This window comes from Capricornis sumatraensis, chromosome 8 (genome assembly GCF_032405125.1).
Source record: "Capricornis sumatraensis isolate serow.1 chromosome 8, serow.2, whole genome shotgun sequence".
NCBI classification, from domain to species: domain Eukaryota; kingdom Metazoa; phylum Chordata; class Mammalia; order Artiodactyla; family Bovidae; genus Capricornis; species Capricornis sumatraensis.
The window spans coordinates 9,014,971-9,040,388 of NC_091076.1; the positions used below are offsets into that span (position 1 = coordinate 9,014,971).

The 25,418-nt window shown below is 40.4% G+C and overlaps 1 protein-coding gene across 3 annotated transcripts in view; it reads left to right on the forward strand.

Annotated features, from left to right (window-relative positions):
* Positions 1–23,128, forward strand: part of ATL3 (atlastin GTPase 3) — a 43,727-nt gene extending 20,599 nt beyond the window's left edge. For all 3 annotated transcript variants that reach the window (XM_068975843.1, XM_068975841.1, XM_068975842.1), the window contains exons 5-13: positions 171–221; positions 2,931–2,987; positions 3,812–3,904; positions 4,861–4,999; positions 14,856–14,983; positions 15,582–15,638; positions 16,727–16,798; positions 17,176–17,607; positions 18,354–23,128. In XM_068975843.1, coding sequence (XP_068831944.1) covers positions 171–221; positions 2,931–2,987; positions 3,812–3,904; positions 4,861–4,999; positions 14,856–14,983; positions 15,582–15,638; positions 16,727–16,798; positions 17,176–17,607; positions 18,354–18,440 — 1,116 coding nt within the window. In that variant the 3' untranslated portion in view covers positions 18,441–23,128. The remainder of the gene's footprint in view (positions 1–170; positions 222–2,930; positions 2,988–3,811; positions 3,905–4,860; positions 5,000–14,855; positions 14,984–15,581; positions 15,639–16,726; positions 16,799–17,175; positions 17,608–18,353) is intronic.
* Positions 23,129–25,418: the final 2,290 nt, after the last annotated feature.

The following is a 25,418-nucleotide window of genomic DNA, read 5'->3' on the forward strand; positions in this document are numbered from 1 at the left end:
CCTTATATGCATAGTTCTCCAAAAAGACGGATAATATTACTGTTGAAACAGACCTCGTATTCTTATATGCAGACCTTTAACTGTACAAGCGTCTGTTCACTGCTTTAGACTTACTTGATACTCATCTGAAGTAGACTAGAGTAGTATCAATCTGAATTTTTGTTTTCCAGATTTATAATTTGTCCCAGAACATTCAAGAAGACGATCTTCAACAGCTGCAGGTATGTATTCCTCATAAAAATGTTAATAATGTCATTTAGAAGTTTTAAGGTCGAGGTGCATTTTAGAACTGAGTAGTTTCAGCAGAAGATTGAAATGTGGAGGAAGGTGTGGGCTTGTGGTAATCCTTCACTCTGTGTATCTTTGATTGGAGTGGTCAGGGATGCTCTTACTGAGTTAAGCAGGGGACCGAAAAAAGTGAGCAGGGGGAAAGTGGTGCAGGGAAGGAAGCAGCAGGAAGGCAGAGCGTGAGGGGGGGGGTGTACTTGGTGGGGTCCAGGGACAGCACGGAGGCCAGCGGGTGGGGTTGGAGGATGAGACAAGAGACGGACAAGTGGCAAAGTCAGAGAGGCGGGCGCTCGGCTTCCAGTGATGCCCTGCTTTGTAAAGACTTGGGCTCTTCCTCTGGGTGAGATGGGAGCCATGTTTTGATCAGTGGAGTGATATTGCTTGACATGTGATAAAAGGATCATGGTGACTGTTGTGTTTATAGAGTATATTTTTAGAGGTGCAGTGATGCATTCAGTGAGACTGCTTATGAACCTACTGCAATAATTCAAGTGAGGCTAAATAAATTAATATTTATAAAAGGCATAGGGTCATTGCCTGGAAAATAGTGTGTGCTTAACATGTGCTAGCTGTTACTTATTAAACCTGTTACTGTTATTAGTCATTGTCTTCTCTTCTCCATAGCAGCAGTTCTTACACGTTTTTCCTATAAAATCCTCTTCATTGGGTATCCCAGAGTTGGATGCAGTCTGGCATGCTTCTCGAATTCTACTCCTCCCACTGACATTCAAGAAATATATCAGAATATGAGAGTTGAGGGTGTCATTTATTATAGAGATTACCTTGAATTAGTTTTAATTTATATTCCTTTCAAAAAAAAAAACTCCACAATTTTGGCTCTTAATGTTACTATTAGCAGTTACTTGTACTTCATAATTGGTGGTTCTACACCAGTGCCACGATTTGGTGGTTGAGAGCTGTTGCTCTGTGATACGTATCCATCAAAACTTGTGTTTGATACGTTTTCACCTGAAACTGACCCCTTTCTAAGTTCCTTTCTTTCACACATTTTTTTGGAATACCTAATTTGTGTGAGGGCTTTCCTGGTGGATCGGTGGTAAAGAATCCACCTGCCAGCGCAGGAGACGTGAGTTTGATCCCTGGGTCAGGAAGATCCCCTGGAGAAGGAAATGGTAGCCCAGTCCAGTATTCTTGCCTGGGAAATCCCACAGACAGAGGAGCCTGGCGGGCTACAGTCTGTGGGGTCGCAAAGAGTCGGACTTGACTGAGCAGCTAGACAGCAACAGCAATTAGTGTGAGGCAGTGGGCCAGGTGCTGTAGATGCACTGGTGTGTGAGGCAGACTTGATTCTTTACGGATGTTGTGGTCCAGTCGGTGAGAGGGTGCAGCAATGACTAGGCACGAGTGATGTGTCAGGACGACTGCACACACGTCAGAGTGCCACAACCTGGGTGGCTTAAAACAGTAGAAATGTATCATCTCACCGTTGGGGAAGCTGGAAGTGATATGTGTATATCATATATATACAGACTTCCACCCATTTCCTTAGTCATTAGCCCCGCTCCCTCACCTCCTCTTTCAGGGTAACTGGCGCTTTAATTTCTGAGCCTTTCAGGGATTCTGCTCAGAGACGCTGCTTGTTACTTTTTGGCCCCTGCCTCATAGATTTCTTATTCTTAGCGGGGTGGAGAAAGCCAAAACCCAAGGCAGTTCTCATTTGTTCTCTTTCTAGAGTGTGACAACTCTTCTCTTTCATACCCTTTCTCTTCCTCTCTGTCCTGTGAGTTTATGACTTTTGCACTTCATTTTGCTATACTTTTCGGTGCAGCTGCATGAAGAAAGAGAGGTAAATGTGTAAACCCTAACTTGAAAGAATTCCTTCATTGGGTCATCCGAACGGCATGCATCCTACAGGTCTGGCACATGCTGTCCTCGGTGCTGGAGGTCCCATAGTGCACAGAGCATCCCTGCCCTCATGGACTTTAAATGCTAGTCGTGAAGACAGACATTAATCAAGATGAGTAAAGGTATAGTGTGTTAGATAGACAAGTGAGAAGAAAAATTTGAAAGGACACGGGATAGGAAATACTGGGTGGAGAGGTGTAGTGTTTTTAGGTAGACGGCCATGGGAGGCTTCATTAGGAAGGAGTCACTGGAGTGAATAGCTGAAGGAGTGATGTAGCTGTTCAGGTGTTTGGGGGGAAGGACGTTGCAGGCAGAAGGAGGCATCTAGGATGGCAGTGCACGCAGCAGGTTTGAGGAACATCAAGGAGGGCAGTGTGGCCAGATCACACTGCAGGGTCTGGCTTTTATTCGCAGTGAGGTTGAAGGCTTTCGAGCAGAGGCATCATGTGGTCTAACGTTGCGTATAACAGAGCCACTGTGGCCGCTGTATTGAGGAGAGTCTGTGGGGCTGACACAGTGAGAAGCTATCGCAATATTCTAAGCCATGTGGAAGTTGCATGTGGTTGGATTTTGGGTTTGCTAATGAATTGGAGTGAGGAATTTCTGAGAGAGAAATAGTCTAGATTATTTTAAGATTTCTGACTCCTGTGGGAGTGTAGAATTTTGGTCTCATGTAAGTAGTATTCAGTCTGTTAAAAGAATTATTTGCTAAAGAACAGCCATTAAAGTTCTCTATGTAATATTGCCTTACAAACCATAACGCTTCTTTTTTAAAGCTCTTCACAGAATATGGTCGTCTGGCAATGGATGAAATTTTCCAAAAACCCTTCCAGGTAGGCTGTTAACTGTAAATATAAGTCACATCTTTGTTTTAGTTCATAGATGAGCAAACTATAATCCATAGGCCAAATATGGCCAGCTGCCTGTTTTTGTATGACCTGTGAGTTAGGAATGTTTTTTTTAAAATATTTTTAAATGGTTGAAAAAAAATCAAAAGAGAAATAATATTTCATGGTATGTGGAAATAATCTGAAATTTAAATGTCAGTTGGCCATAGTGAAGGCTTTATTGGAACACAGCTACACTCATTTGTATTGCCTATGGCTGCTTTTTGCTACAACAATCTGAAATATTTACTCTCTGGCCCTTTACAGAAAACGTGTGCTGACCCCAGCTTTAGCTAAATTGCTTTATGAGGATGAGAATGCACAGTAACCTCAGTAAGATTAAAGGATCTCTAAGCATTCTTTTTTATTTTAGTTTTCTTTTCCTGTCTGATGTTAACAGATCTCATTTTATGATTAGCTAGCGCTGTTTTTTTTCTTGTCCTTCATCATAGTCTTCATACTTGCCTTTTGAGCAGACCCCCAAATGTAGCATTTTCCCATCAGTCTGTTTTCATCAATCTCTTCCTCTTAGCCCATGAGGACAAAAATATTAGATGGGATATACTGACCTCCCAAATGGCTTATACATGTCCTTCTAGTCTTTATAGGGTTTCTAAGACATTACAGGGTAGGATTAGGTAGATAAATCCTTTAGCACATTTTCTTGCCCCTTTTGAAGAAGGTGGCATTTTGCAAAGAAGTGTTTCAGTGGTTAGTTTGAAAATACATTTATGCAGTTTTATAATGCGTTCTGCTCTTTTTCTAAATAGACACTGATGTTCCTGGTTCGAGACTGGAGTTTCCCTTATGAATACAACTATGGATTACAGGGAGGAATGTCATTTTTGGAAAAGCGTCTACAGGTAAATAGAAATATAGTCTTCTGAGGAAGTACCTAAAAGTAGTGATAACTTTCTCATTTGCCTTTAGCAAATATTTAAATACTTTGCTTCAAATATTTAAAGGATTAAAATATTTAAATATTTTAATACTTTAGCAAAGTATTTAAAGGGATTCCCTCTTATCTCAGTTGGTAAAGAATCTGCTTGCAATGCGCAGGAGACCTGGGTTCAGTTCCTGGATCAGGAAGATCCTCTGGACAAAGAAATGGCAACCTATTCCAGTATTCTTGCCTGGGAAATCCCATGGACAGAGGAGTCTGGCTGGCTACAGTCCATGGGGTCACAGGAGTCAGACACGACTTAGCAACTAAACCACTCTCCACCACTGTATTTAAAGCAGATTATGGAAAGTTACATTGTGCATTAAATACTTAGGAATATTAATTAGCACAAACTGATATTATTCATGGTAAGGTTATAGAACCTGTGTATATAACTCACAGGGATTGGAGAGAAAAACCCCAGGCAAAAGCCCAAGCTTTGATTCCAATTTCCATTTCACAATTCACATGTGAGTTTATATGTGCTTTTGGTTTCTGGTGTGAATACAAACAGGCTTAGCCTGTTTTCCAAAATTAAAACACAGGGGTCCTTTGTCAGTTATTGCTCACTGGTGCCCACAAACCTTTCCTTGTCCTTCGTGCCCACAAATCTTTCCTTATTCTTCCTAAGTGTTGTGCAGTACTCTTTTAAGAAAGTCGTTAGTACCTGTTCTTTGATAGCCCTAGGAGCCAAGCCATAGTTAATCAAATTTATGCATTTATTGCTTCTCAGGGTTCTGAGTTTTCTCATTGGACAGCACCTGGGCCACTATGATCTTTTAGAGTTGGAACGTCTTCTTCCCTTTGTCCTATACTAGTGAGTGCTGGTTAGGAAAAACACATGGTCGTTTGTAAACCGTTGGCCTTTATCGGCAGGTAAAAGAGCATCAGCATGAAGAAATTCAGAATGTCCGGAATCACATCCATTCCTGTTTCTCCAGTGTCTCCTGTTTTCTGCTACCACATCCAGGACTCCAGGTGGCCACAAGCCCTGACTTTGATGGCAAATTGAAAGGTTTGTTGCAAATGATGTTATTTATACATGTGATTTTTATCTTTGGAATTAAAAAGAGTGACCAGAAAATATCAATTGTGAATAGTAAGTCCTTAACAGAAATACTATGTTCTTTTAGAAAGAATAGTGTTTAGAGTCTAGTTCAGTGTTTTCCTCCTGCCTTAGTGTGACCATCAGAATTATATTATCTTAGTTTCTCCATCTGAAATGGTTGTGGTAATACCCATTAATGATCTTTCTAAGAATGATGCTGTGATTCCTGGTCTACAAGAGATAAAAATGCTAGGTAAAGGAAGACTTAACGTTAGTCAGCTCATTTTTATGAAGTGAAACTAAAGTCCCAAACAAAGGTAGTATGATGCACGGCAAGGCTGTTGTTTACTTGTGATTATAGCAGACTTGATGCTGGGTCTTGAGTTACTATCAGGAAGTGCTAACCAGACGGTAGCTTAGAGAAATCAGAGGTGGGACTCTTGGGTTCCACCGTCTTATTTTTGATCCTTCCTCACTGAAACCTTGAGTCATTTGATGGCTGGTCCTCAGTGTACCCATGGGTTTAACCAAGCACTTTTGTTTAGTTCAATCACTAAGTCCAGTCTGACTATTTTTGTGACCCCATGGACTGTAGCCCACCAGACTCCTCTGTTCAGGGGATTTCCCAGGAAGAATCCTGGAGAGGGTGGTCATTTCCTTCTCTAGTGGATATTTCTGATCCCCTGAGATTGAACCCACGTCTCCTGCATTGGCAGGTGGATTCTTTATCACTGAGCCACCAGGGAAGCCCATTTGAGCTTCTTAGGTTCCTAGTAAAATTGAAATAATAGCTGCCATTTTTAAAGGCCATTTGTATTCCCAGTGGTCAGTCTCTCCAGGCTGCTGTGACAAAATACCATAGACTGGGTAGTTTATAAAAAATAGAAATTCATTTCTCATGGTTTTGGAGGCTGGATTTCCAAGATCTGAGTGCCAGCATGATCCAGTGAGGTGGTCTTTCTGGCCTCAAAACTTCTGGTTGTATCCTCTTGGGGGGAATGGGCTGGAGAGCATGGTAGGATCTCTTTCATAGGAGCACTGATCCCACCTGGCTTCACTCCCATGACCTAATCACTTCCCAAAGGCTCCGCCTACTAATACTATCAGCTTTAGGGGTTAGAATTTCAACATGTGAGTTTTGGAAGGACACAGACATTCAGACCATAGCAGCAACACACTGTGGAGTAGGAAATGGCAGCCCACTCCAGTATTCTTGTGGAGAGTCCCAAGGACAGAGGAGCCTAGCAGGCTACAGTCCATGGGGTCGCGGGGAGTCAGACGCAACTAGAGGGACTAGCGCCAACCCTGCGCTAGTTACTTTTAGACTTAATGCTCCCAGTAGCTCCATGGAACTGGTATTATTGCCTTTATCTTACAAATGAAGAAACTGGCTTAGAAAAGTTACATGACTTGCTCAGAGTACTCAGCTAGTAGGTGGTGGGGCAGAGATCCACGTCCAGATCCTTCTTGCTCAAAGCTGTAGTGTGCTATCTTCTGTACTGGGCAAGTCACTTAGAGGATTTACACTGCTTAGTTACTGGAACTTGCCTTGTGAAGTGGAAGTTTTTTATTACTTTGTATTAAACATAAAATGCATAATTTTCAATTTATGTAACTCAGTGGATTCAAGAAAGTTAATATGCTCATTCAGCTTAAGATTTACATTCCAGCTGGTCTTATTATTGCAAAAAAAAATTGAGTCTGAAAGGCTTACCTTTACCTTCTATTTGCCACCTGTGTGACATTTTATGTGGTTGGCAGCTTTCCTGAGTGGGAAACTTTCACAGCCTGTAGGTTGGCAGTTCAGAAACCCAAGGTGGGGGTCTGCCTTTGGAGAGAAATCTGCTTAGGCAACACTGGTGCTGAAACAAGAGCAGCTGTGAGTGAATTCTCTGAGTTGCTGCTGCTGCTGCTGCTAAGTCACGTCAGTTGTGTCCGACTCTGTGCGACCCCGTAGACGGCAGCCCAACAGGCTCCTCTGTCCCTGGGATTCTCCAGGCAAGAACACTGGAGTGGATTCTCTGAGTTGAGTAGGTGAGAAAGTTGAGTTTGTAGGTGAGGTGTTCTTGAGGATTTTAACCCTCCATTATTAGACATGCATTTACCAAATCTGAGCTCTGGTATATTCATCAGTGGTAGGGGAAGCTATCCAGTGGAATCTTAACTGAAGATGTTTAAGAGAGGATGGATGGAAGTGACTCCTCATACCTTTTGTCTTGCTTTAGGGTTGTTTCAGGTTATTGGGCATCAGTTCAGTTCAGTTCAGTTGCTCAGCTGTGTCCAACTCTTTGCAACCCCATGAATCGCAGCACGCCAGGCCTCCCTGTCCATCGCCAACTCCCGGAGTTCACCCAGACTCATGTGCATCGAGTTGGTGATGTCATCCAGCCATCTCATCCTCTGTCGTCCCCTTCTCCTCCTGCCCCGATCCCTCCCAGCATCAGGGTCTTTTCCAGTGAGTCAACTCTTCGCACGAGGTGCCCAGAGTATTGGAGTTTCAGCCTCAGCATCAGTCCTTCCAGTGAACACCCAGGACTGGTCTCCTTTAGGGTGGACAGGTTGGATCTCCTTGTGAGTAACATACATAATATACAAACATGACATTCCTCCATATTATTCAACATCTAAATATTTCAGAATATTCTGTTTTAAAATTAATTTTCATCATGTTATTCTAGGGAACAGGAAGAGCCTTTTACAGTTCTGTAACCTTGACTTTTGAAATTTTCTATCACCCTTGGGTATGTATTTTATGTTAGTTTCCTAGGAACTGCTGTAAAAAAAAATGCCATAAACTAGGTTTCTTAAAGAAATTCATCCGCTAACAGTTCAGGAGAGCAGAATTCCAAAATCAGGGTGTTGTCAGGCTAGGCTCCTCCTGGAGGCTCTTGAGGGGAATGAATCTGTCCTGTCCTTCTCTTGGTGGTCGCTGGCAGTCCTTGGAACCACTTGGCTTTAGTTTCATCACTCTGCTCTCTGCCTCTGTGGTCACATGGCCACCTTCTCCGTGTTCTCTCTTCTTGCAAGGACACTGCTCTTTGAATTTAGGTCCCACTTTCATCCAGTATGATCTCAACTTATCACGTCTGTAAAGCCTCTATTTTTAAATAAGATCACATTCTGAGATTCCAGATAGACATGCATTTTAGTGGGGGACACTCCAGAGTACACAGATTTACAGGTATGAAGGGTTTGTCACTAAACATTAAGGGTGCTAAGCTTCATATTATAAAATAGGGAACAAATTCTATATAAGCAACCTTTAGTCTTATAATTATTCACTATGCGTGATAAAACGATAAAACACATTTTTAGGGTTAAAATCCTCTTTTACAACATGGAAAGGCAAGTCCCAAAGGAAGAAATACAGATGGTCAAGGCATAATTCATGAAAATATGTGTTGCCTACAATAATCAAGAAAGTGCAGATGTGTTGGTACAAATTTGTATAGTCTGTACCACAGTAGCTGCATTGTGGATGTTCACAACTTTTGATCCAGTATTACACTTTTAGGAAAATTTCCTAGGAATTTCCTAAGGAATTATGCATATATAAGTAGATAAAAATATGTGGACAAGAATAGTACCCTTGTTGCATTATTATAACAGTGAATTATTGGAAGCAACCCAAATATATATTTCTGAGGAATTGATTCAATTACGGTACATCTCACAAAGGGCTGAAAATAAATCATTTAAAAGGAAAAAATAGATAGATGGATCCATCTGTATTTACATAGAAAGATGTTCATGGTATGTTGTTAAATGTGGAAAGTGCAGAGTAGCATATATTGTATGATCCTAATGATTTAAAACTGAATATTTATGAGGTTGTTTTTTAAAAAGGAAGGTTTTGAGAAATAAAAATTTCCTTTTTTATTTCACTTTAAAAATATGTTAATAATTTGCCGTTGTGTGTCTGTTAAGGAAACTGTAGTCATTAGGAGGGTTGTTGATGAATTCTTGTTAGCTCTGCAAAGGTATATGTATGTGGGTATTTGTAGTTTTAGGGAACCTTTAAAACAAGATATTGAAGGGTTTTGAGTGAAGAGCAAATTGAGGATGTTACATTGCAAGTAGTGTGAGACTTGTGAATATTTGGCAAGTAAGTGCTTGGCTGAGAACCACATAAACTTTGTTGTGGGGGACCTTTAAGTAGAGTTGATAACATTTCTCTGAGTTAAAAAAATTACCTAGACATTGTATTTTCTCCAGCATATACTTGTACATTGACTTGGTTGAGATCCTGCAGCTCTGCTATGTATAACCTGGATAAGACATTAGCCTGAGAACGTTTAGGGGTAATCCAGAAAAAGACCTTCATGTGGTTTTTGTAGAACATTTACATTTATTAAGAACTGCATTCTGAAGCTGTTTCTGCAAATGTTCCCCTGATTACTTCAGGGATTGTTTTACTGGTCTTACTTTATTTTTTAAAAGAATAACCATTTATTCAGAGGTGAACACTTGCCAGACACAGTCTTAGTTATGGTATAATCAGTGCTAAGCTGCTGCTTCCTACAGTAGTTAGCTAGGAGATTAGCTCATTTTTGAGACTCCTTTTCAACAGACACAGGATGACTGTCATCACCATAAAGAAAACTGTCTTCCTTTTTTACTAGAGCAGAGAGACGTAATACAGTAACTACTGAGATATTTAGCTAGAAATTAAACAGAAGACCTTGTAGGGAACAATCTTCTTGGACGCCATGAGATGTTGAAATTGTGTAAGTCATGCGACAGTAGTTCTTGTCTGCTCTTAAGTCTAAAACTCATATTTTGGTACAGCCTTCAAAGAAACATTAATTGCTGAGGGTCTGTTAAATCTGGGTAAAACCATGGACAATACCATTTGTGGTGTCTATAGATCCTGCTGTTTCTTGTGTGAAATATTTCTGAAGCTCTCAGTCTTTCAGTGTGATGACCATTGAAACCTTTAAAAAAAGTTTTTCCGAGTGGATAATGCAGTCACATGTTTTAAATCCCAAAAAGGATTAAAATGTATTCAGTGAAAAGTCTCTTTTTTGTAGGCTTCCAGAGTTTCTTTAGTATATGCAAAGCAAATATAAATGTACATAGGATAGCATATTATTAATATGCTTATTTGTTTTTCACTTCAGGGTTTTAAAGAATTTGTCCCACTTTTTCTTGAAATTTTGGGGTCCCATTTTTTCACATTATAATTTATGATCCAGTTACAGTTCAATTCTGTTCAGTCACTCAGTCGTGTCCGACTCTTTGTGATTCCATGGACAGCAGCACGCCAGGCTTCTCTGTCCATCACCAACCTCCAGAGCTTGCTCAAACTCATGTCCATCGAGTCGGTGATGCCATCCAACCATCTCCTCCTCTGTCGTCCCCTTCTCCTCCGCCATCAGTCTTTCCCAGGGTCAGGGTCTTTTCCAGTGATCCAGTTTGAATCCAGCTTATTTTCTGAATGACTACCTGTGCGTCTCAACACTGTCGAAGAGTCCAGCTTGTCCTCACTGGTTGAAATGTCACCTTTATCAAATGTTAAATGTAGGGATCAACCCCTTTTTAAAGTTGATATAGGGCCATATTTTGGTTCCATCCTGAGAGGACTATGAAATTAAGGGTATTTAGATGGAGATCGGTATCTGTTTATTTAGGTATCTCATTAAAAAACATATTTTTTGATGTCAAGAGATCTTATGATTGATTATTTAAGATGGTGCAGAAATCAGTGATTAGAAGTATATGTTACTCTTTAGAAAAAAATATGCAGATTTCAATTTATGAGCCATAAGTAAACTCTGATAAAATTGAAAGCATGGGGAAAAATTAATTTTATTTGACCTCTGGAATTGGGGAAGGACTCTTTAAAATTAGAAGGAATAAAAGAAATTATCAAGAAAAAGTGCTATAGTTTTGAATAAATAATCTGATGCATGTTTATAAAAAGGCAAACAAAATGGAGAAAAATTTCAGTTATCATAGTATACATAAAGAACAATATATTTATTTACTTGCTGAAGAGTATCTAAGATAAAGGCCCTAAAAGTTCACTGAAAAGGTAATCAGCTGATGAACAAATATGGGAGAGAGTTTGGCCTAACAAGTAATAAAATAAATAAAAGCAAATTAAAAGAATGATCTACTGTTAAATTTTTAAATATGCTATGTGATATCCAAAAGAATGCATCACATATAAGAAAGAATACACATAATGCGTATATGTAAGTTATGAAATATAATGAATATCATCAACCCACTACCCAACTTACTATGAATATCTGGAACTAGAATTGGCACGCTTTCTGTAATGGACTAAACTAAATATTTTAGACTTTGTGGGCCATACAGTTACTGAGATCTACTTTGTAGCAAGAAAGCAGCCATAAACAATTGTATTAATAAATGTACATGGTTATATTTCAATAAAACTTTATTTATAAATATAGTTAGCTGTCATATTTGGCCCAAGGGCTATAGTTTTCCAGTCTTTTATCAAGAACATTATCAGTGCTGTTTTCTATATTTGTATGCTTCTTTCCTTCTGCCTGCCTCTCCGCAGAAATAACTACTATTCTAAATTTTGCTTATGCTCTCTTGTCCTTAAATTTAAAAAGTTATTACTTGTGTGTGAAGTGAAAGTCGCTCAGTCATGTCTGACTCTTTCGGTCCGACCCCATGGACTATAGTCCACCTGGCCCTCTGTCCATGGAATTCTCCAGGCCGGAATAGTGGAGTGGGTAGCTGCTCCCTTCTCCAGGGGATCTTCCCCACCCAGGGATCAAGCCCAGGCCTTCCGCACTGAAAGCAGGTTCTTTACCAGCTGAGCCACCAGGGAGGCCCTTGTGTTTGATTCACTTAACAGTCTTTTGCTAAGTTTCTTCAATTTTTTTTTTTGAACTTTATAAAAATATAGTATGTGGCCAATTTGCGTTATCACTGTGAGCTTTATTTTTTATTTTGTTTTCTTTTAAATTAATATATCTATTTTAATTGGAGGCTAATTACAATATTGTTGTGGTTTTTGCCGTACACCAGCATGAATCAACCACGGGTGTACATGCGTCGCCCCATCCTGAACCCCCTTCCCACCTCCCTCCCCACCCCATCCCTCTGGGTTGTCCCAGAGCACCAACTTTGAGTGCCCTGCTTCATGCATCGAACTTGGCACTGGTCATCTATTTTACATACGGTAATATACATGTTTCAGTGCTGTTCTCTCACATCATCGCACCCTCATCTTCTCCCAGAGTCCAAAAGTCTGCTCTTCACATCTGTCTCTGCTGTCTTGCATATAGGGTTGTCGTCACCGTCCGTGTGTGCTTAATTTTTAAGGTTGTCTGTATTATTGCACGTGATTGTAAGTCATTCAGTTTCATTGTAGGATAACAGAGCCTTCTGTGAATATAACAATTTATTCTCAGTCGAAGCTTGGGCTTCTCCAGTTTTTTTTGCTATTATGAATAGCACTGCTGTGAACATTCTTGTGGATGTGGATATATGCGACTTTCCAGGTTATGTGCTTAAAAGCGGGATTGATGGATAATTGAAATACATATATCTTCACCTTAGGTAATGCCGAATTGTTTTCCAAAGTTCTTATTCCAGTTTACACTCCCTTCATCAGTGTTATAAAAATTCCCATTGATCCATATCCTTGGCAACACTTGATGTTAACAGCCATCTTAGTTTTGTTAAATTAGTGATTATAGAATAGTATCTCATTGTGATCTTAAATTGCATTTCTCTGATTACTAATGGGGTTGAATATCTTTTCATGTATTTATTTCCATTCACATTTCCTTTCCTCTGAAGTTCTTCTTGTCTAGTTTTCGATTGGGTGTTCTTTCTCTGCAATGTCAAGATTCTGTATGTCTGTTTTAAGTTGTGAACCTTGTATTCTGTCTTCCATATCTTAGTTTTCTTCCGATCTCTCTGTGCTGTTCTTTGTTATATTATTCAGATTTTTTTTTTTTTCTCCAGAGGAGATTGGATATGTGTTTACTTCTTCAGGGAGCCAGGGGCTTACCAGCCCAGGACCATTGCAGTCCCGTTTCAGGATCCAACTTAATTCAGGAATTATTTTTGCACAAAGTTTGTTACCCCATTATAGTGAATGGCCTCAAATGAGCCACAGCTTCACATGTACTTAGCTCAGTACTCTGGTTTCAGCTCACTCCCCACCTACTCAGCCCCTTGTGTAGACTTCCAAGTCTACAGTGGAATAGAATATATCTTTTGCAGGATTTTCTTAGGAAGAAGATCCCTTCCGATTCTCTGATGTTTAGTACTGTCAGAAGGAGAAGCTGCGAGACACGGTTTTTCGCCAATCAAGTCAGTAAAGGTTTTAAAAACAATAAAAATCTCGTGCGTTCATAGTAATGAACAAGCCTTCTCATATATTGGTGATAGGAATATAAGTTGGTACAATCTTCTACAAAAGCAGTTTAGCAATATATAAGAGCCTTAAAAAGGAAGGGGAGAGTATTTTAAATGTGAATTTTGCTTGTCTGATGGTGGATTTTATGGATGGTTGTTATTTTTTAAATAGTTTTGAATATTTTCCAGAAATTTATATTTTTCTCACATACCTAGTAATTCCTCTTAGAAGACCCTATAATCTTTAGAGATAAAATAACCTGAAGTTTTTTTCTGCGGAGATTTTTATGGTGATCCTTGTAGCTGGAAAAAATTTAGTAAACCACTTTCGTTTTATTCAGTGCTCTATCCCCAACTCGTACAACAATGCCTGCCACGAAAAGGTGGTGAAAATCTGTTAAATGAATGCATAAGACTCTCCATTTTGTAAACTTGGGTTACGCAGTGTTAGGAGTTCCTGCTTGTATGTGGCTCCTGTCTGCTTTATTTTTGGCTGATAGTTTGAATTAGTTGGATTCAGTAACTTGAATTACAAAGATGCTGGATCATATAAATCAGATTCCTTGCATTTTCGTACTTGGGCCAGCTAGTTCTCACTTTGAGGAAAGAGCTCTGTTTAATAGCTTCCCGAACCTTCTGTGGGAACTCTATAGTATAGAAGCTGGAAAGAAGCTGTCATGTTTGCTGAAATAGTAGTCTTCCCTTTGGGGTGGCCCAGAGAACCTCTCTGAGGAGAGAATAGAAAATAAATATCATGAGATTCAGGTGCTTCTACTTCCTTTAATGCTAAAAAAATGAACAAAAGTAAAGCAAATGGATAAATAGCGATTTATAATGCTTTTAAGGGGGAGAGTGATGGTGTGGCAAAAGCCTGGCCTGGGAGAACCTGAAGGGTTGATAAGGATTTTCCTGAAGATGTGTTAATGAAATTCCTTTTTTTTTTTTTTAAGATTTTTTTTTTTTTATGTGGAGCATTTTGAAGTCTTTATTGAATTTGTTACAACACTACTTCTGTTTTATGTTTCGGCTTTTTGGCCACAAAGCACATGGGATCTTAGTTCCCCGACCAGGGATTGAACCCCCACCTCCTGATTGGAAGGCGAAGTCCTGACCACTGAACTGCCAGAGAAGTTCCGTAAAATAAAAAGTAAAATTTCTTGGATGTGTAGGGAGTAGATGTGAATCTCGCAGAGTGAAAACCAGGGTAGCGATATTCTGCATATTCTTTATGGACTAGAGAGGACTTAATACTGTAGAAGGGAGGGAGTCCGCACAGGCACATGAGAACAGAGACCGTCAGCAGCCTGGTCATTGCCAGAAAGGGCCAGGCTCACAGTCTGGGACCCCTGCCCCTCCCTTTCAGCTAGAGATGTTAGAATAACCAGATGGACCGAAGATTGCTCTTTATGCTCCCCTTGGCTGAATAAATCTGTTTGGCTTATTGTTTCCTTTTTCTTGGTCCTGCGGACAGACATTGCCAGTGAATTCAAAGAACAGTTACAGACACTGATACTGCACGTATTAAACCCAGCCAACTTAATGGAAAAGGAGATCAATGGCTCAAAAGTCACCTGTCGGGGACTGCTGGAGTATTTTAAGGTAAATATGGGGTTTTCATTACTAAAATATTTGACTTTTGGTGAAACTGATATAGGTTATGAACTAGGTATTTTAAAGCTTGGAGGAAGTTGGAAGGCAAAGCCTTTTCAGACTGACCATTGTCCTTCCAGGAGTGGGCCACTGGGTGGCAGTATTGGTCTAGGCACCAAATGGATGTTCTCTGCACTCTCTTAGAGGAGTGGTTACTGTGGCTAAAGGAAGACTGTTCCTCACGGAAGATGGTGTGGAGAGGAGGTGGTTAGGAAGTCGCTGTGAGTGCGAGACGGCACCTAGATGTGACACGGCTACCTCATGGCGGACGGTCACTGCCCACAGGCAGTGGTGAGGCCAGCGTGCATGGGGAGTCTGGCGGGAGCCACAGCCTTGGTAGGCGTGTGCTGCTTTGAGAACATTTTTAGTTAACTAAAAAAATGCTAACATGCACTCAGAGGTGTGCTGTGTTTTTGCTAATTCCTGGGTGTGGATCTAGGTCTTTTTGGAAAATGCAACTGTATGTGTCACTGTTTCTGAAAAGTAAGCTGCAGTTAAATATGACGAATGGCATTTTGCATAATTGTTTTTATATTTATATTCTAAGGCATATATTAAAATTTACCAAGGAGAAGATCTCCCTCACCCAAAATCCATGCTTCAGGTAAGCAGTTCTTTGACAGTCCTGGTAGTTCCCCTTTTCTTTTTTTAAAAAACTTTTATTTCTTTTTGGCTGTGCTGGGTCTTGCTGCGCGAGGGCTTTCTGGAGCGGGGGCCGCTCTTCGTTGCAGTGACGGGGCTTCTTAGTGCAGTGCCTTCTCTTGTTGCAGGGCCTGGGCTCTGGGGCATGCGAGTTAGTTCAGTAGTTCTGGCTCACGGCCTCTAGAGCATGGGCTCAGTGGTTGTAGCACACAGGCCTAGTTGCTTTGTGGTGTGTAGAATCTTCCTGGACCAGGGATCGAACCTGTGTCCTCTGCATTGGCAGACAGATTCTTCACCACTGAGCCACCAGGGAAGGTCCCTCTTTTTCATTATGCTGAGGTCTGTTCACGTTTAGCATGTTTTCAGCTGAAAAGGCAGTGTGACTGCCTTCAGATGTTCTTGTCTGTGTTCATGGTGGTGGAGTTAGAACAGAACAGCTTCCCCCAAAAAGTATTGTATGCAGGTTAAACATGCCCCATTCCGTTAGACAAATCGTTCTCCCGTTGCCTGTTGTCTATTTTCGTAAAATGTGTCCTGACTTATATATTTACTAATCAGGTTTTTCATTTTCAGCAAGTTTTATTATCAACATTTTGATGTTTTCAAGATACCATTTTGTGAATATATACGATTTCTGACTTACACGTGCTGAAGATAAGGTGGTTTATTGCCAAATGTTTATTTCTTTAGTAGACAAACGTTTTCACAAAGGGAGTTAGTGTGTGAGATTGGTATTGTAAAGATAAATTTTTTTCTCTTCTGAGTTACATCTATTTCTTAACATACAAAATAGAAGCAAAGGAAATATTTTCAGAGGTTTAGTTCTATGACAAAGATTCTTATGTATGAGAATTTTTTTTTGGCAGAAAATCTGGCCGAAAAGGTGTATTTTATTTAATCAGCTGGACTTTGTGGAAACCTGAAAAATGACAGAAAAATCATAAAGAAGGAAGAATGGGGAATAGAGTGAAACAAAACGTCTGTTTGGTTATTTGTGGAAGAATATGAAAAGAGACAGAATTTGTAATTTGTGGTTTCCTTTCTTAAAAGGCCACTGCTGAAGCCAACAATTTAGCAGCTGCAGCCTCTGCCAAAGATGTTTATTACAACAACATGGAAGAGGTACGTTGGGCATAAGTCTTATTCTGAAATATCTAACCTGGGCAATATTTTTAACTTCAGAAGTCCAAGCTTGATCCTGCTTATCTTATGATGATGAGGCAACATTCAGGTTATCCTGGTTATTGGGGCCTTTTAATTACGACCCTTTCTAAGCAAGACTTTCTTACAGTGTCACTCTTCTCGCTGATCAATATCACCCTGGTTAGTAAGTGTGCTTTTCAGAAGAATTGAACGCAGACTTTTATTGATTTTAGTCATCATTGTAAAGTTCGTTTCTAGTATCTTAAACTTTTCTAAGCTTTTCAGTGTTTTCACTTGTTTTATTGGCACTTGTTTCTGAAAGATTCTTTACCGCGTTCTGTCTTTATTCTTGTCAGGTTTGTGGGGGAGACAAGCCTTATTTGTCTCCAGACCTTCTAGAGGAGAAGCACTGCGAATTCAAACAGCTTGCTCTGGACCATTTTAAGAAGACGAAAAAGATGGGTGGGAAGGATTTTAGCCTTCGTTACCAGCAGGAGCTGGAGGAGGAGATCAAGGAACTCTACGAGAACTTCTGCAAGCACAACAGTAGCAAGAACGTCTTTAGCACCTTCCGAACCCCCGCGGTGCTCTTCACGGGCATCGCGGCTCTGTACATTGCCTCCGGCCTCACTGGCTTTGTTGGTCTTGAGGTGGTGGCCCAGCTGTTCAACTGTATGGTTGGACTGCTGCTGATAGCGCTTCTCACCTGGGGGTACATCAGGTACTCCGGTCAGTATCGTGAGCTGGGCGGTGCTATTGATTCTGGTGCAGCGTATGTATTAGAGCAGGTAAGTGGTGCCAGCCCAGGAGGCTGACGGTTGATAACAGATAGATATCCATGCTTTTATTGTAAAATATCTCCATTTGGAAGAGTTCAATAGTGATAAAAGGCATGAGAAATATGCCTTTTTTTTTGATAGGCCTTATGTTTTATTACTGTTCTTTAGGATGTTAATGTCTATTCCTGATGTTTTGTTTCCATGCTTAAAACCTGCTCATTAATGCAAAAAACTTTCCAAGTTAATATACATTGTGTTCTTCACGGGAAACTTTTAAAATACGTGTTCATCAGACATAATTCCTGTGTGATTATCTCCTACATCCAAGGTTAGTTTGCTTCACTGAAAGTCATGAGCTGTGAATTTAGCGAAATGTTCTGTTTTGAGATCTGCCAGTGGATGGCATCTCTTTCACTTAAATCGCTTCATCAGACCTGTGGCCCTTGACATTGGCGTGATCTCCAGGTTTACAGATTTGAGACTCTGCTTTGTTTTTCTGAGTAGCAGGAACAGATGAGTTAAGTTAGAAGCTTGTGGTGAAGGCTGGCGCGCTGCCCACCCACTAAAGGTTCAGCTGACCTACTTTCTGGGGCATCAGCAGCTGCCACAGGCTCCCTGACTCCTGCATTTTCATTCCCTAATTTTCTGTCTCAGTGTAGACAGAAATTTTTGAAAGTTTGTCTGTAATGGCTTGCTTTTTTGACACTGAGCTGTAATTTTATTAACTGACGTGTTGAATAAATGGACTTTTGCAGGCCACCTCTCACATCGGTAATTCCACTCAGGCTGCTGCAAGGGATACAGCGGCTGGGAGACCACCCTCGGATAAAAAAGCTCAGTAGCATCCTGATGAGAGGATCGGACGAGAACCCTTCTAGCTCCCTCTGATTTCTGGGCTTCTGCCACGGCCACAGGCCCAGGTCTCCAGGAACGCAGACCCGGGACCATCTGGGAAGAGCCAAAACACGGAACTAATAAATGAACAGACCTCTCCTGTGGTTTCAGATTCTTAAACACACTTCCATTTCTCTTGGAAGCATTTCTTTTCTTCGCTGGTGTAGATCCAAGCTTGTGTCTGTTTTCTTATTACTCTCTGCTTTGTGCACTTTATGGGGGAGAAAGCTAAAAGAACAGTGGAAATGCGATTTTAAGTCCTTTATGTGCCGCTTAGTGCCTTTTAAGATTGAACCCATGCTTTCGAGGACTTAATCAGGAGGAAATCGAGGACACGCACGTGAAAGATGCTATTGTGAGATGAACTGTCAGTTTGTTTGTACCATACTCTTTTGAGAAGGATTCCTTTTTAAAAAGTTTACAAAACTTGGCAAAAGCTTCAAAACTAAAGACTGACTAAAAATGATGCTATTACAGTTTTTAAATCTTATGATATTAGAGAATTGTGTTTGCCACATAATATGGAAAAATTGTATTTAAATCTACCGTACACTGAAATTTAAGGTCTGTTTCCTGGCAGGCTGGCAGTTTTGTTAGAACATATTCTGGGTTTTTTTTTGTTTTTGTTTTTTTGTTCATTCATTCCTATAGCTTCTTTCTAGAAAAGAGGCAAACATGCCTTGAAAAACCAGAGCTGCTCATAATAAAAGGAATGAGTTTAATACTTTAAGGAAAAAACTTGAGTTTAAATGAACCATGTGACCTCTGATAAGTCATCTGAACTGGTGCCTTGGTCAGACTGACTGATTGCAGGTCTGTAACACGTATGTGTATTGCACATAACTCACACACAGTTGTCATTCATGAGAACAGAACTTTATCGAGGGCTCGAGGAAGGATTTTTACCAAACATGCTGCCTTTAATGGATGTCCTGTTTCATGTGGCTTAGCAGTACATCAGGTCTTTATCCACAATGTGTATTTGTAGTCTCCTGCTCACGGTCTGATATTTTTAATAATGAAGCTAAAACTTTCAGTTTTATTTAGTGAATCATCCTTTATTTAACTTTATATGTGACTAGTCTGGTAGCTTTAAAATATCCTTGGCTTAGTAAGGACCAAGTCCCACCCAAGTATGCATATATAATATCTAGAAAATATCAAAATTCTTCATTTACCTTGATTGTGTGATAAAAATTTTTGTCTATCAGTTGCCTTTTCCTTTGTTTATCATGGTGAATTGTTGTGGATTCTAAAGCTTCATACAACTTGCCTGCAAGTATTTATATAAGCATTCAGGTATATGAGCCTTAATTCTTAAGATAATTTTTTTTGTTGTGGGAGGGAGGTAGGGAGTTTTAGGCACATTCCGAGTGTAAGTTCTATATACATGAAATATGAATGGATGGTGGAAAAAAGTCTTTTCTAGTCTGTCATATCTTTATCAAAGAGTATTTTTCTTGACTATTCTAACACTTTACCACTCAAGTATTTTTATAAGTTTTGAATTAATTCTAAGTGTTTAATGTATTTTTCATATTTACATACCATCTGACCCTGAAGTTCTTGCTATTTTTTTCAGTCATGGTTAAATTTTAGAAAAATTCCAACTAGTTCTAAAAACTGTTTACTTGCATATCAATAATACTTAGCTTTATTAAATTAAAACTTTAGTTTTGAAATTTTGGTGCATTTTCAGGTGGCCTGTCATCTTCCTGAAGATTGATACTTATTTGCTAAAGGCCTTACAGATGTTGACATACTTAGCTGTTAATGCACTGTATAAGCATGTTTATAGATTTCAAAAGAGTTGTCTAGAATTATCCTACTTCTAATGATGAGAAAAGGATGCTGTTTAAAACTTATTTCAATACTAAAATACTAGATTTTTAAAAAATAAAAAACAAGCAATCATGTATGATTTAATGAAACCTTAGAATTTAGTTACTGTTTAAATTCACCAAATTTCTGTTCTGATCATAAAGGAATAACTTTGTTTAATTACCCTGGGGAAGCCCTTTTTTTTTTTTTTTGGTCTTACTTATTCTGCCTCTGGAAATTGTTTATAGTTTTCTCAGTGGGGATTTTTATGTTTCCTTTGGCCTCTCTATTTTTTTTTTTTTTAAGAGAATTGATGACTTTATATCAACTTTTCCAGTAAAAGGTGCATTCTCATTGCTGGCTGTAAGTAGTCCCGGGGAGGTTTATGACCAGGTTGCAAAGAATGCCTTTTTCCTCATACCTCCCCTCAGCTGTTGGTTTGTGGGTCAGGGACGTTACTTAGGACCATGAGGTTTTCCTGGTGTTTGTTTCTCTGCCACTTTTGCCTTTCCATGCAAGCATTTTTAGTTGGCACATTCCTACTAACATATAAAAGGTTTTCAGAATTTTCTATGAAAAGAATTCATTATCAGTTCAGTTCAGTTCAGTCGCTCAGTCGTGTCCGACTCTTTGCGACCCCATGAATTGCAGCACACCAGGCCTCCCTGTCTATCACCAACTCCTGGAGTTCACTCAGACCCTTGTCCGTCGAGTCAGTGATGCCATCCAGCCATCTCATCCTCTGTCGTCCCCTTCTCCTGCCCCCAATCCCTCCCAGCATCAGAGTCTTCCAATGAGTCAACCCTTCGCATGAGGTGGCCAGAGTATTGGAGCTTCAGCTTTAGCATCATTCCTTCCAAAGAAATCCCAGGGCTGATCTCCTTCATAGTGGCCTGGTTGGATCTCCTTGCAGTCCAAGGGACTCAAGAGTCTTCTCCAACACCACAGTTCAAAAGCATCAATTCTTTGGCTCTCAGCTTTCGTCACAGTCCGACTCTCACATCCATACATGACCACTTAGGAGAGGTTAAATGTTAAGTTGTTTTTAATACTTCCAGTTAGCTTCTAAGTAAAAATAATAGAATCAAAATTTCAGTTCTTTCACTGAGGACTCTTTCTAGATTGATGTGTAGACAGAATGAGGGAAAACGATCATGTAAGATGATGAAACAGCCTCAGAGTCATACCTTATTTTAGCAGTATCCCAAGAAAGCTGTCACGTGGAGGTCTCTGTGGTTTCACACTTGGTAGAGTTGCTTATGAGTATTGTCTTTGTTTTACCTGGTCTTTCCTTTTTTGCTCTTTCATGAAGTAAAATGCTTTAGGTGAACAAACAGACAAACTGCCTCGTACTGGCAGTGCATTTAACAGGCCATACCCAGCGTTCCACCTGGCTTATGAAAATGGTGTCTTGGATAAGTATGTATGAGTTACAGAAAAATTACCTGGTTGATATAAGTCCAGGCAGAAGTGATTAAAAAACAAATAGTTTTATTTTTCCGTGGTTTTTTAAACAAAAAAATGTAACTTGTATGGATATCTTAATAGAGCTATTTTTTCCCCCCATGGAACTATTGAAATGTAATTTAGGATTATTTAGAATGGCTGCCATCTAAGGTAGCCAACACAGGTTGCATCAGTTGGCTTAATGTTTAGATCCATCAAAATTTTAGTCAAGGAATAGGAGCATGGTGAAGAAAAGCTTCAGTTACTAACATACCAACTATTTGTGTAGGTGGTGGTGTAAAATGACATTCTGAAGCCCATTTGTAAGAGACCGTTTGCAGTTGAATACTTTTCCTTCTGTGAAGTCATATTGTAGCTGTGTTTTGAATGGTGGCTCTCTTCTATCTTGACGTGCATAAAACAACCCTGGGAGGCATTCAGATTGCTAGCTTTGTACTCAGGGATTGTCTCAGTGGATCTGGATCTGGGTTGTGGCCCTGGAATCACCACTTTTAAAAACAGCATCGCAGGTGGTTCAGAGAGCGCAGTGGGAGAGACTGCTCTGAGGGAAAGTGCAATTCAGTGCTGCCTGGAGGCAAGTGGACCCCTTTTGCCTGAGATTCAGAATAGGCGGTCTCCTGCCAGATACAATCACTGAGAGTTTAGTGTTAGGAGTAATAAGGATGCGTTTGGTCCAGAGGATTACCCAAGCTCTATGAAAATGTTTCTCTAAATTAGAAAGACCTAGTGCCTTCTCTGAAAAATGAATGGACAAGTATCCTGTTTACCAACAGGTGTACTTAGGATTAAAAAAAATAGTTTGAAAGTTGTTTTTCTTTGAAAAAGCAAAAATTTAGCACTGTGACTTGAACCTCTGAATCTTTTCATGCACAGAAAACTGTAAGCCATAAGTAAAAATGAGCAAAAAGGACAGAGAGGATCATCATTTTGAAAATTAGTGACAGAGTACCCCTTACGAGGGGCCTTCAAAATTAAGGGCAGAAAGATGTTAGAAGAAATGTTTCTTCTTGGGAAAGCAGTCTCACAGGCCAGAACTAAAATTATAAATATAGTGTTCTTATGACCAGGGGAAGATGCATCTGATTCCCAAAATGTTCCAATTACATAAATGCTGTCATGGACTTAAGCCTTAAAGGAGTTAATACTAATTTTGAGCATAAACAAAATTTCTTCTCTGATTTCTCTTTTCTTTAAGAAAATGATTTGTTAAAAGCACTTTCTTCCTCCTAGACTTTTTGAATGGCTTTAAAATTTAATATACTTTTTAAAAAGTGCAATGGATTAGATTATGCTATTAGTATATCAAAAGCATGTTTCTGTTTCTTAGTTTTAAGGTCATTTAATGAAATAAAGATCACAGCACCGTGTTACTTGTGTTTTTCCTTTCTCTTTAATACAGGAAGATGTGTTAAGCAGATTTGGGCTTGGTAAAGTGAATAGGGTTTCTACGGGAATGAAAAATTGGTGTCAAAGGTGGCAGTGAGTCAGCTTTCTCTGTCCTGCAAAATAATACTGCACTAGTGTCTCAATCTCTAGCATAATGCCAGAGAAAGCTGTGCTGTTGACAGTATTGTGTAAAACGGAGCACAAATTTTATAGTTACATGGACTTGTGAGGACCTTTGAATTTGGAGCACTTTCATTTAGTTGTCCGATCTGGAGCCAACTGGTTAAATGGTTCGTCTCTGGGAGTGGGGTGAGGTAAATACAGCTCTACTGAAAGCTTTCCCTTTTCACTGGCGACCTTGGAGGCAGTGAAGAAGTTGTTTGAACTCAAATATTGACTGATCACTTTACAAAGCTCATTCAGCCCTACAATAAAAAGATTTCTTTCCTAGCTGGAAACACACTGGGTGGGGTCAGTAGCTCGCCATCCCTGATCATACCAGGCTGGGTGTTGCACTGAGTTCACAGTTTAGTAGGAAAGGGGCAAACTCACAAGTTAATGTAATATGGAGAGTATGGGGAGTGTTGACCCTCCATCATTGTAAGCTGGGGGTGGAGAAAGGAGCAGGGTGGGGAAAGTGGTCATGGGTGAGTGAGAAGTCAAGTAAACTATGACTTCTCTGGTGCATTGATAGACACTTTGCCTTTGATTACTATAAACAGTTTGCCAAAGATAAGTCCAATGCTGATTAGTTTAATAAAAGAATTTTTTAAATGAGGAAGCATTTGCTTGTAATTGGATGTCTAGAAGTTAAACTGGAGTGAATTCAAATGTCAACAGGACTATCATTTCCTGTTTGCAGTGAACGTGAAGTTGCTCAGTCGTGTCCGACTCTTCGCGACCCCATGGACTGTAGCCTACCAGGTTCCTCTGTCCATGGGATTTTCCAGGCAAGAGTACTGGAGTGGATTGCCATTTCCTTCTCCAAGGGATATTCCCAACCCAGGGATCAAACCTGGGTCTCCCACATCGTAGACAGACACTTTACCGTCTGAGCCACCAGGGAAGTCCCTGTTTGCAATGGCTGCATCGTTTGCTCTTGAATGTAGATTTCTTCCATGCTGCTGGGGAGGGCAGGAACAAAAGGTTCCAGGCTTACAGCATTCCAATTTACTGTCCCCAGAGGAAAGAGGCTTTTTGACCCATTGCCTATTACAAGGTTTGTGTGTATTTTATATACATACAAACCTCCATCCTAGAGGAAGATTCTGACTGGTCTGCCTTGGGTCATATGCTCCTTCCAGGGTCCCTGGCTGCCTTGAGGGCTGGGGCATGATAATGAGCCAGATGTAGGTCACGTGTGTCCCTCCTCAGGGTGATAGGGGGTAGTGTGACTGGTGGCTCCACCAGCACCAAGCAGAGTCACCAAATGAGAGAATGCTGGACAAAAGCAAACATCCTCTGCAGCTGTCAGTCCCCAGACTGGCCGTTTAGTGGAATGAGAGCCTGGAACATCTCGGGAATGTGCTTTTAAGGGGAAATAGAGGTGGTTATGCTGCACACTTACTAGTGGAAGCTCTTCAGGGCCTCTCAATAGGGGTTTATTTTCACCTCTTCAGTAGGGCTTGAGGGGTTGCAGACCTAGGCAATTCAAGAAGAAGTTACACTTCACCTTCCTTTCCTAAAAGCCTGATTTTTCTGGTCAAAACGAATTGTCAGTCAGTGTCCTTACATCGCCTGCCCTGAGTGCCCTGGATACAGATCACAAGCCTATTTGCTTGGCTGGTGGGGTACCTTTCCCCTGAGGAGCGATCTGGTTTGGATTTACATCAGAGCTTTCAAGTCACATAACGCTATGTAGATTCTGCTCCCTTACATGCGGTTTGTCTGCCCACACTTCCCTCCTGCTCTCCTCTTGCCCTGGCCTTGCTTCTCATACCTGCCCCACCTGCTCAGAATCCCTGCAGAGTCTTTTAGGTCTGCTCTGCCTGGTGGTCTGTAGTTGCAAAGTCATGTCCGACTCTGTGACCCCATGCACTGTACCCCACCAGGCTCTGTCCCTGGGATTTCCCGGGCAAGAATACTGGAGTGGGTTGCCATTTCCTCCTCCAGGGTATCTTCCCCACCCAGGGACTGAATGACATCTGCTTTGCAGGTGGATTTTTGATCGCTGAATCACCAGGGAAGCCCTCTTGGCATGTAACCTTGTGCCATTTTCTCAGTTACTTCTTCCTCAGAGACAGCACAACAAT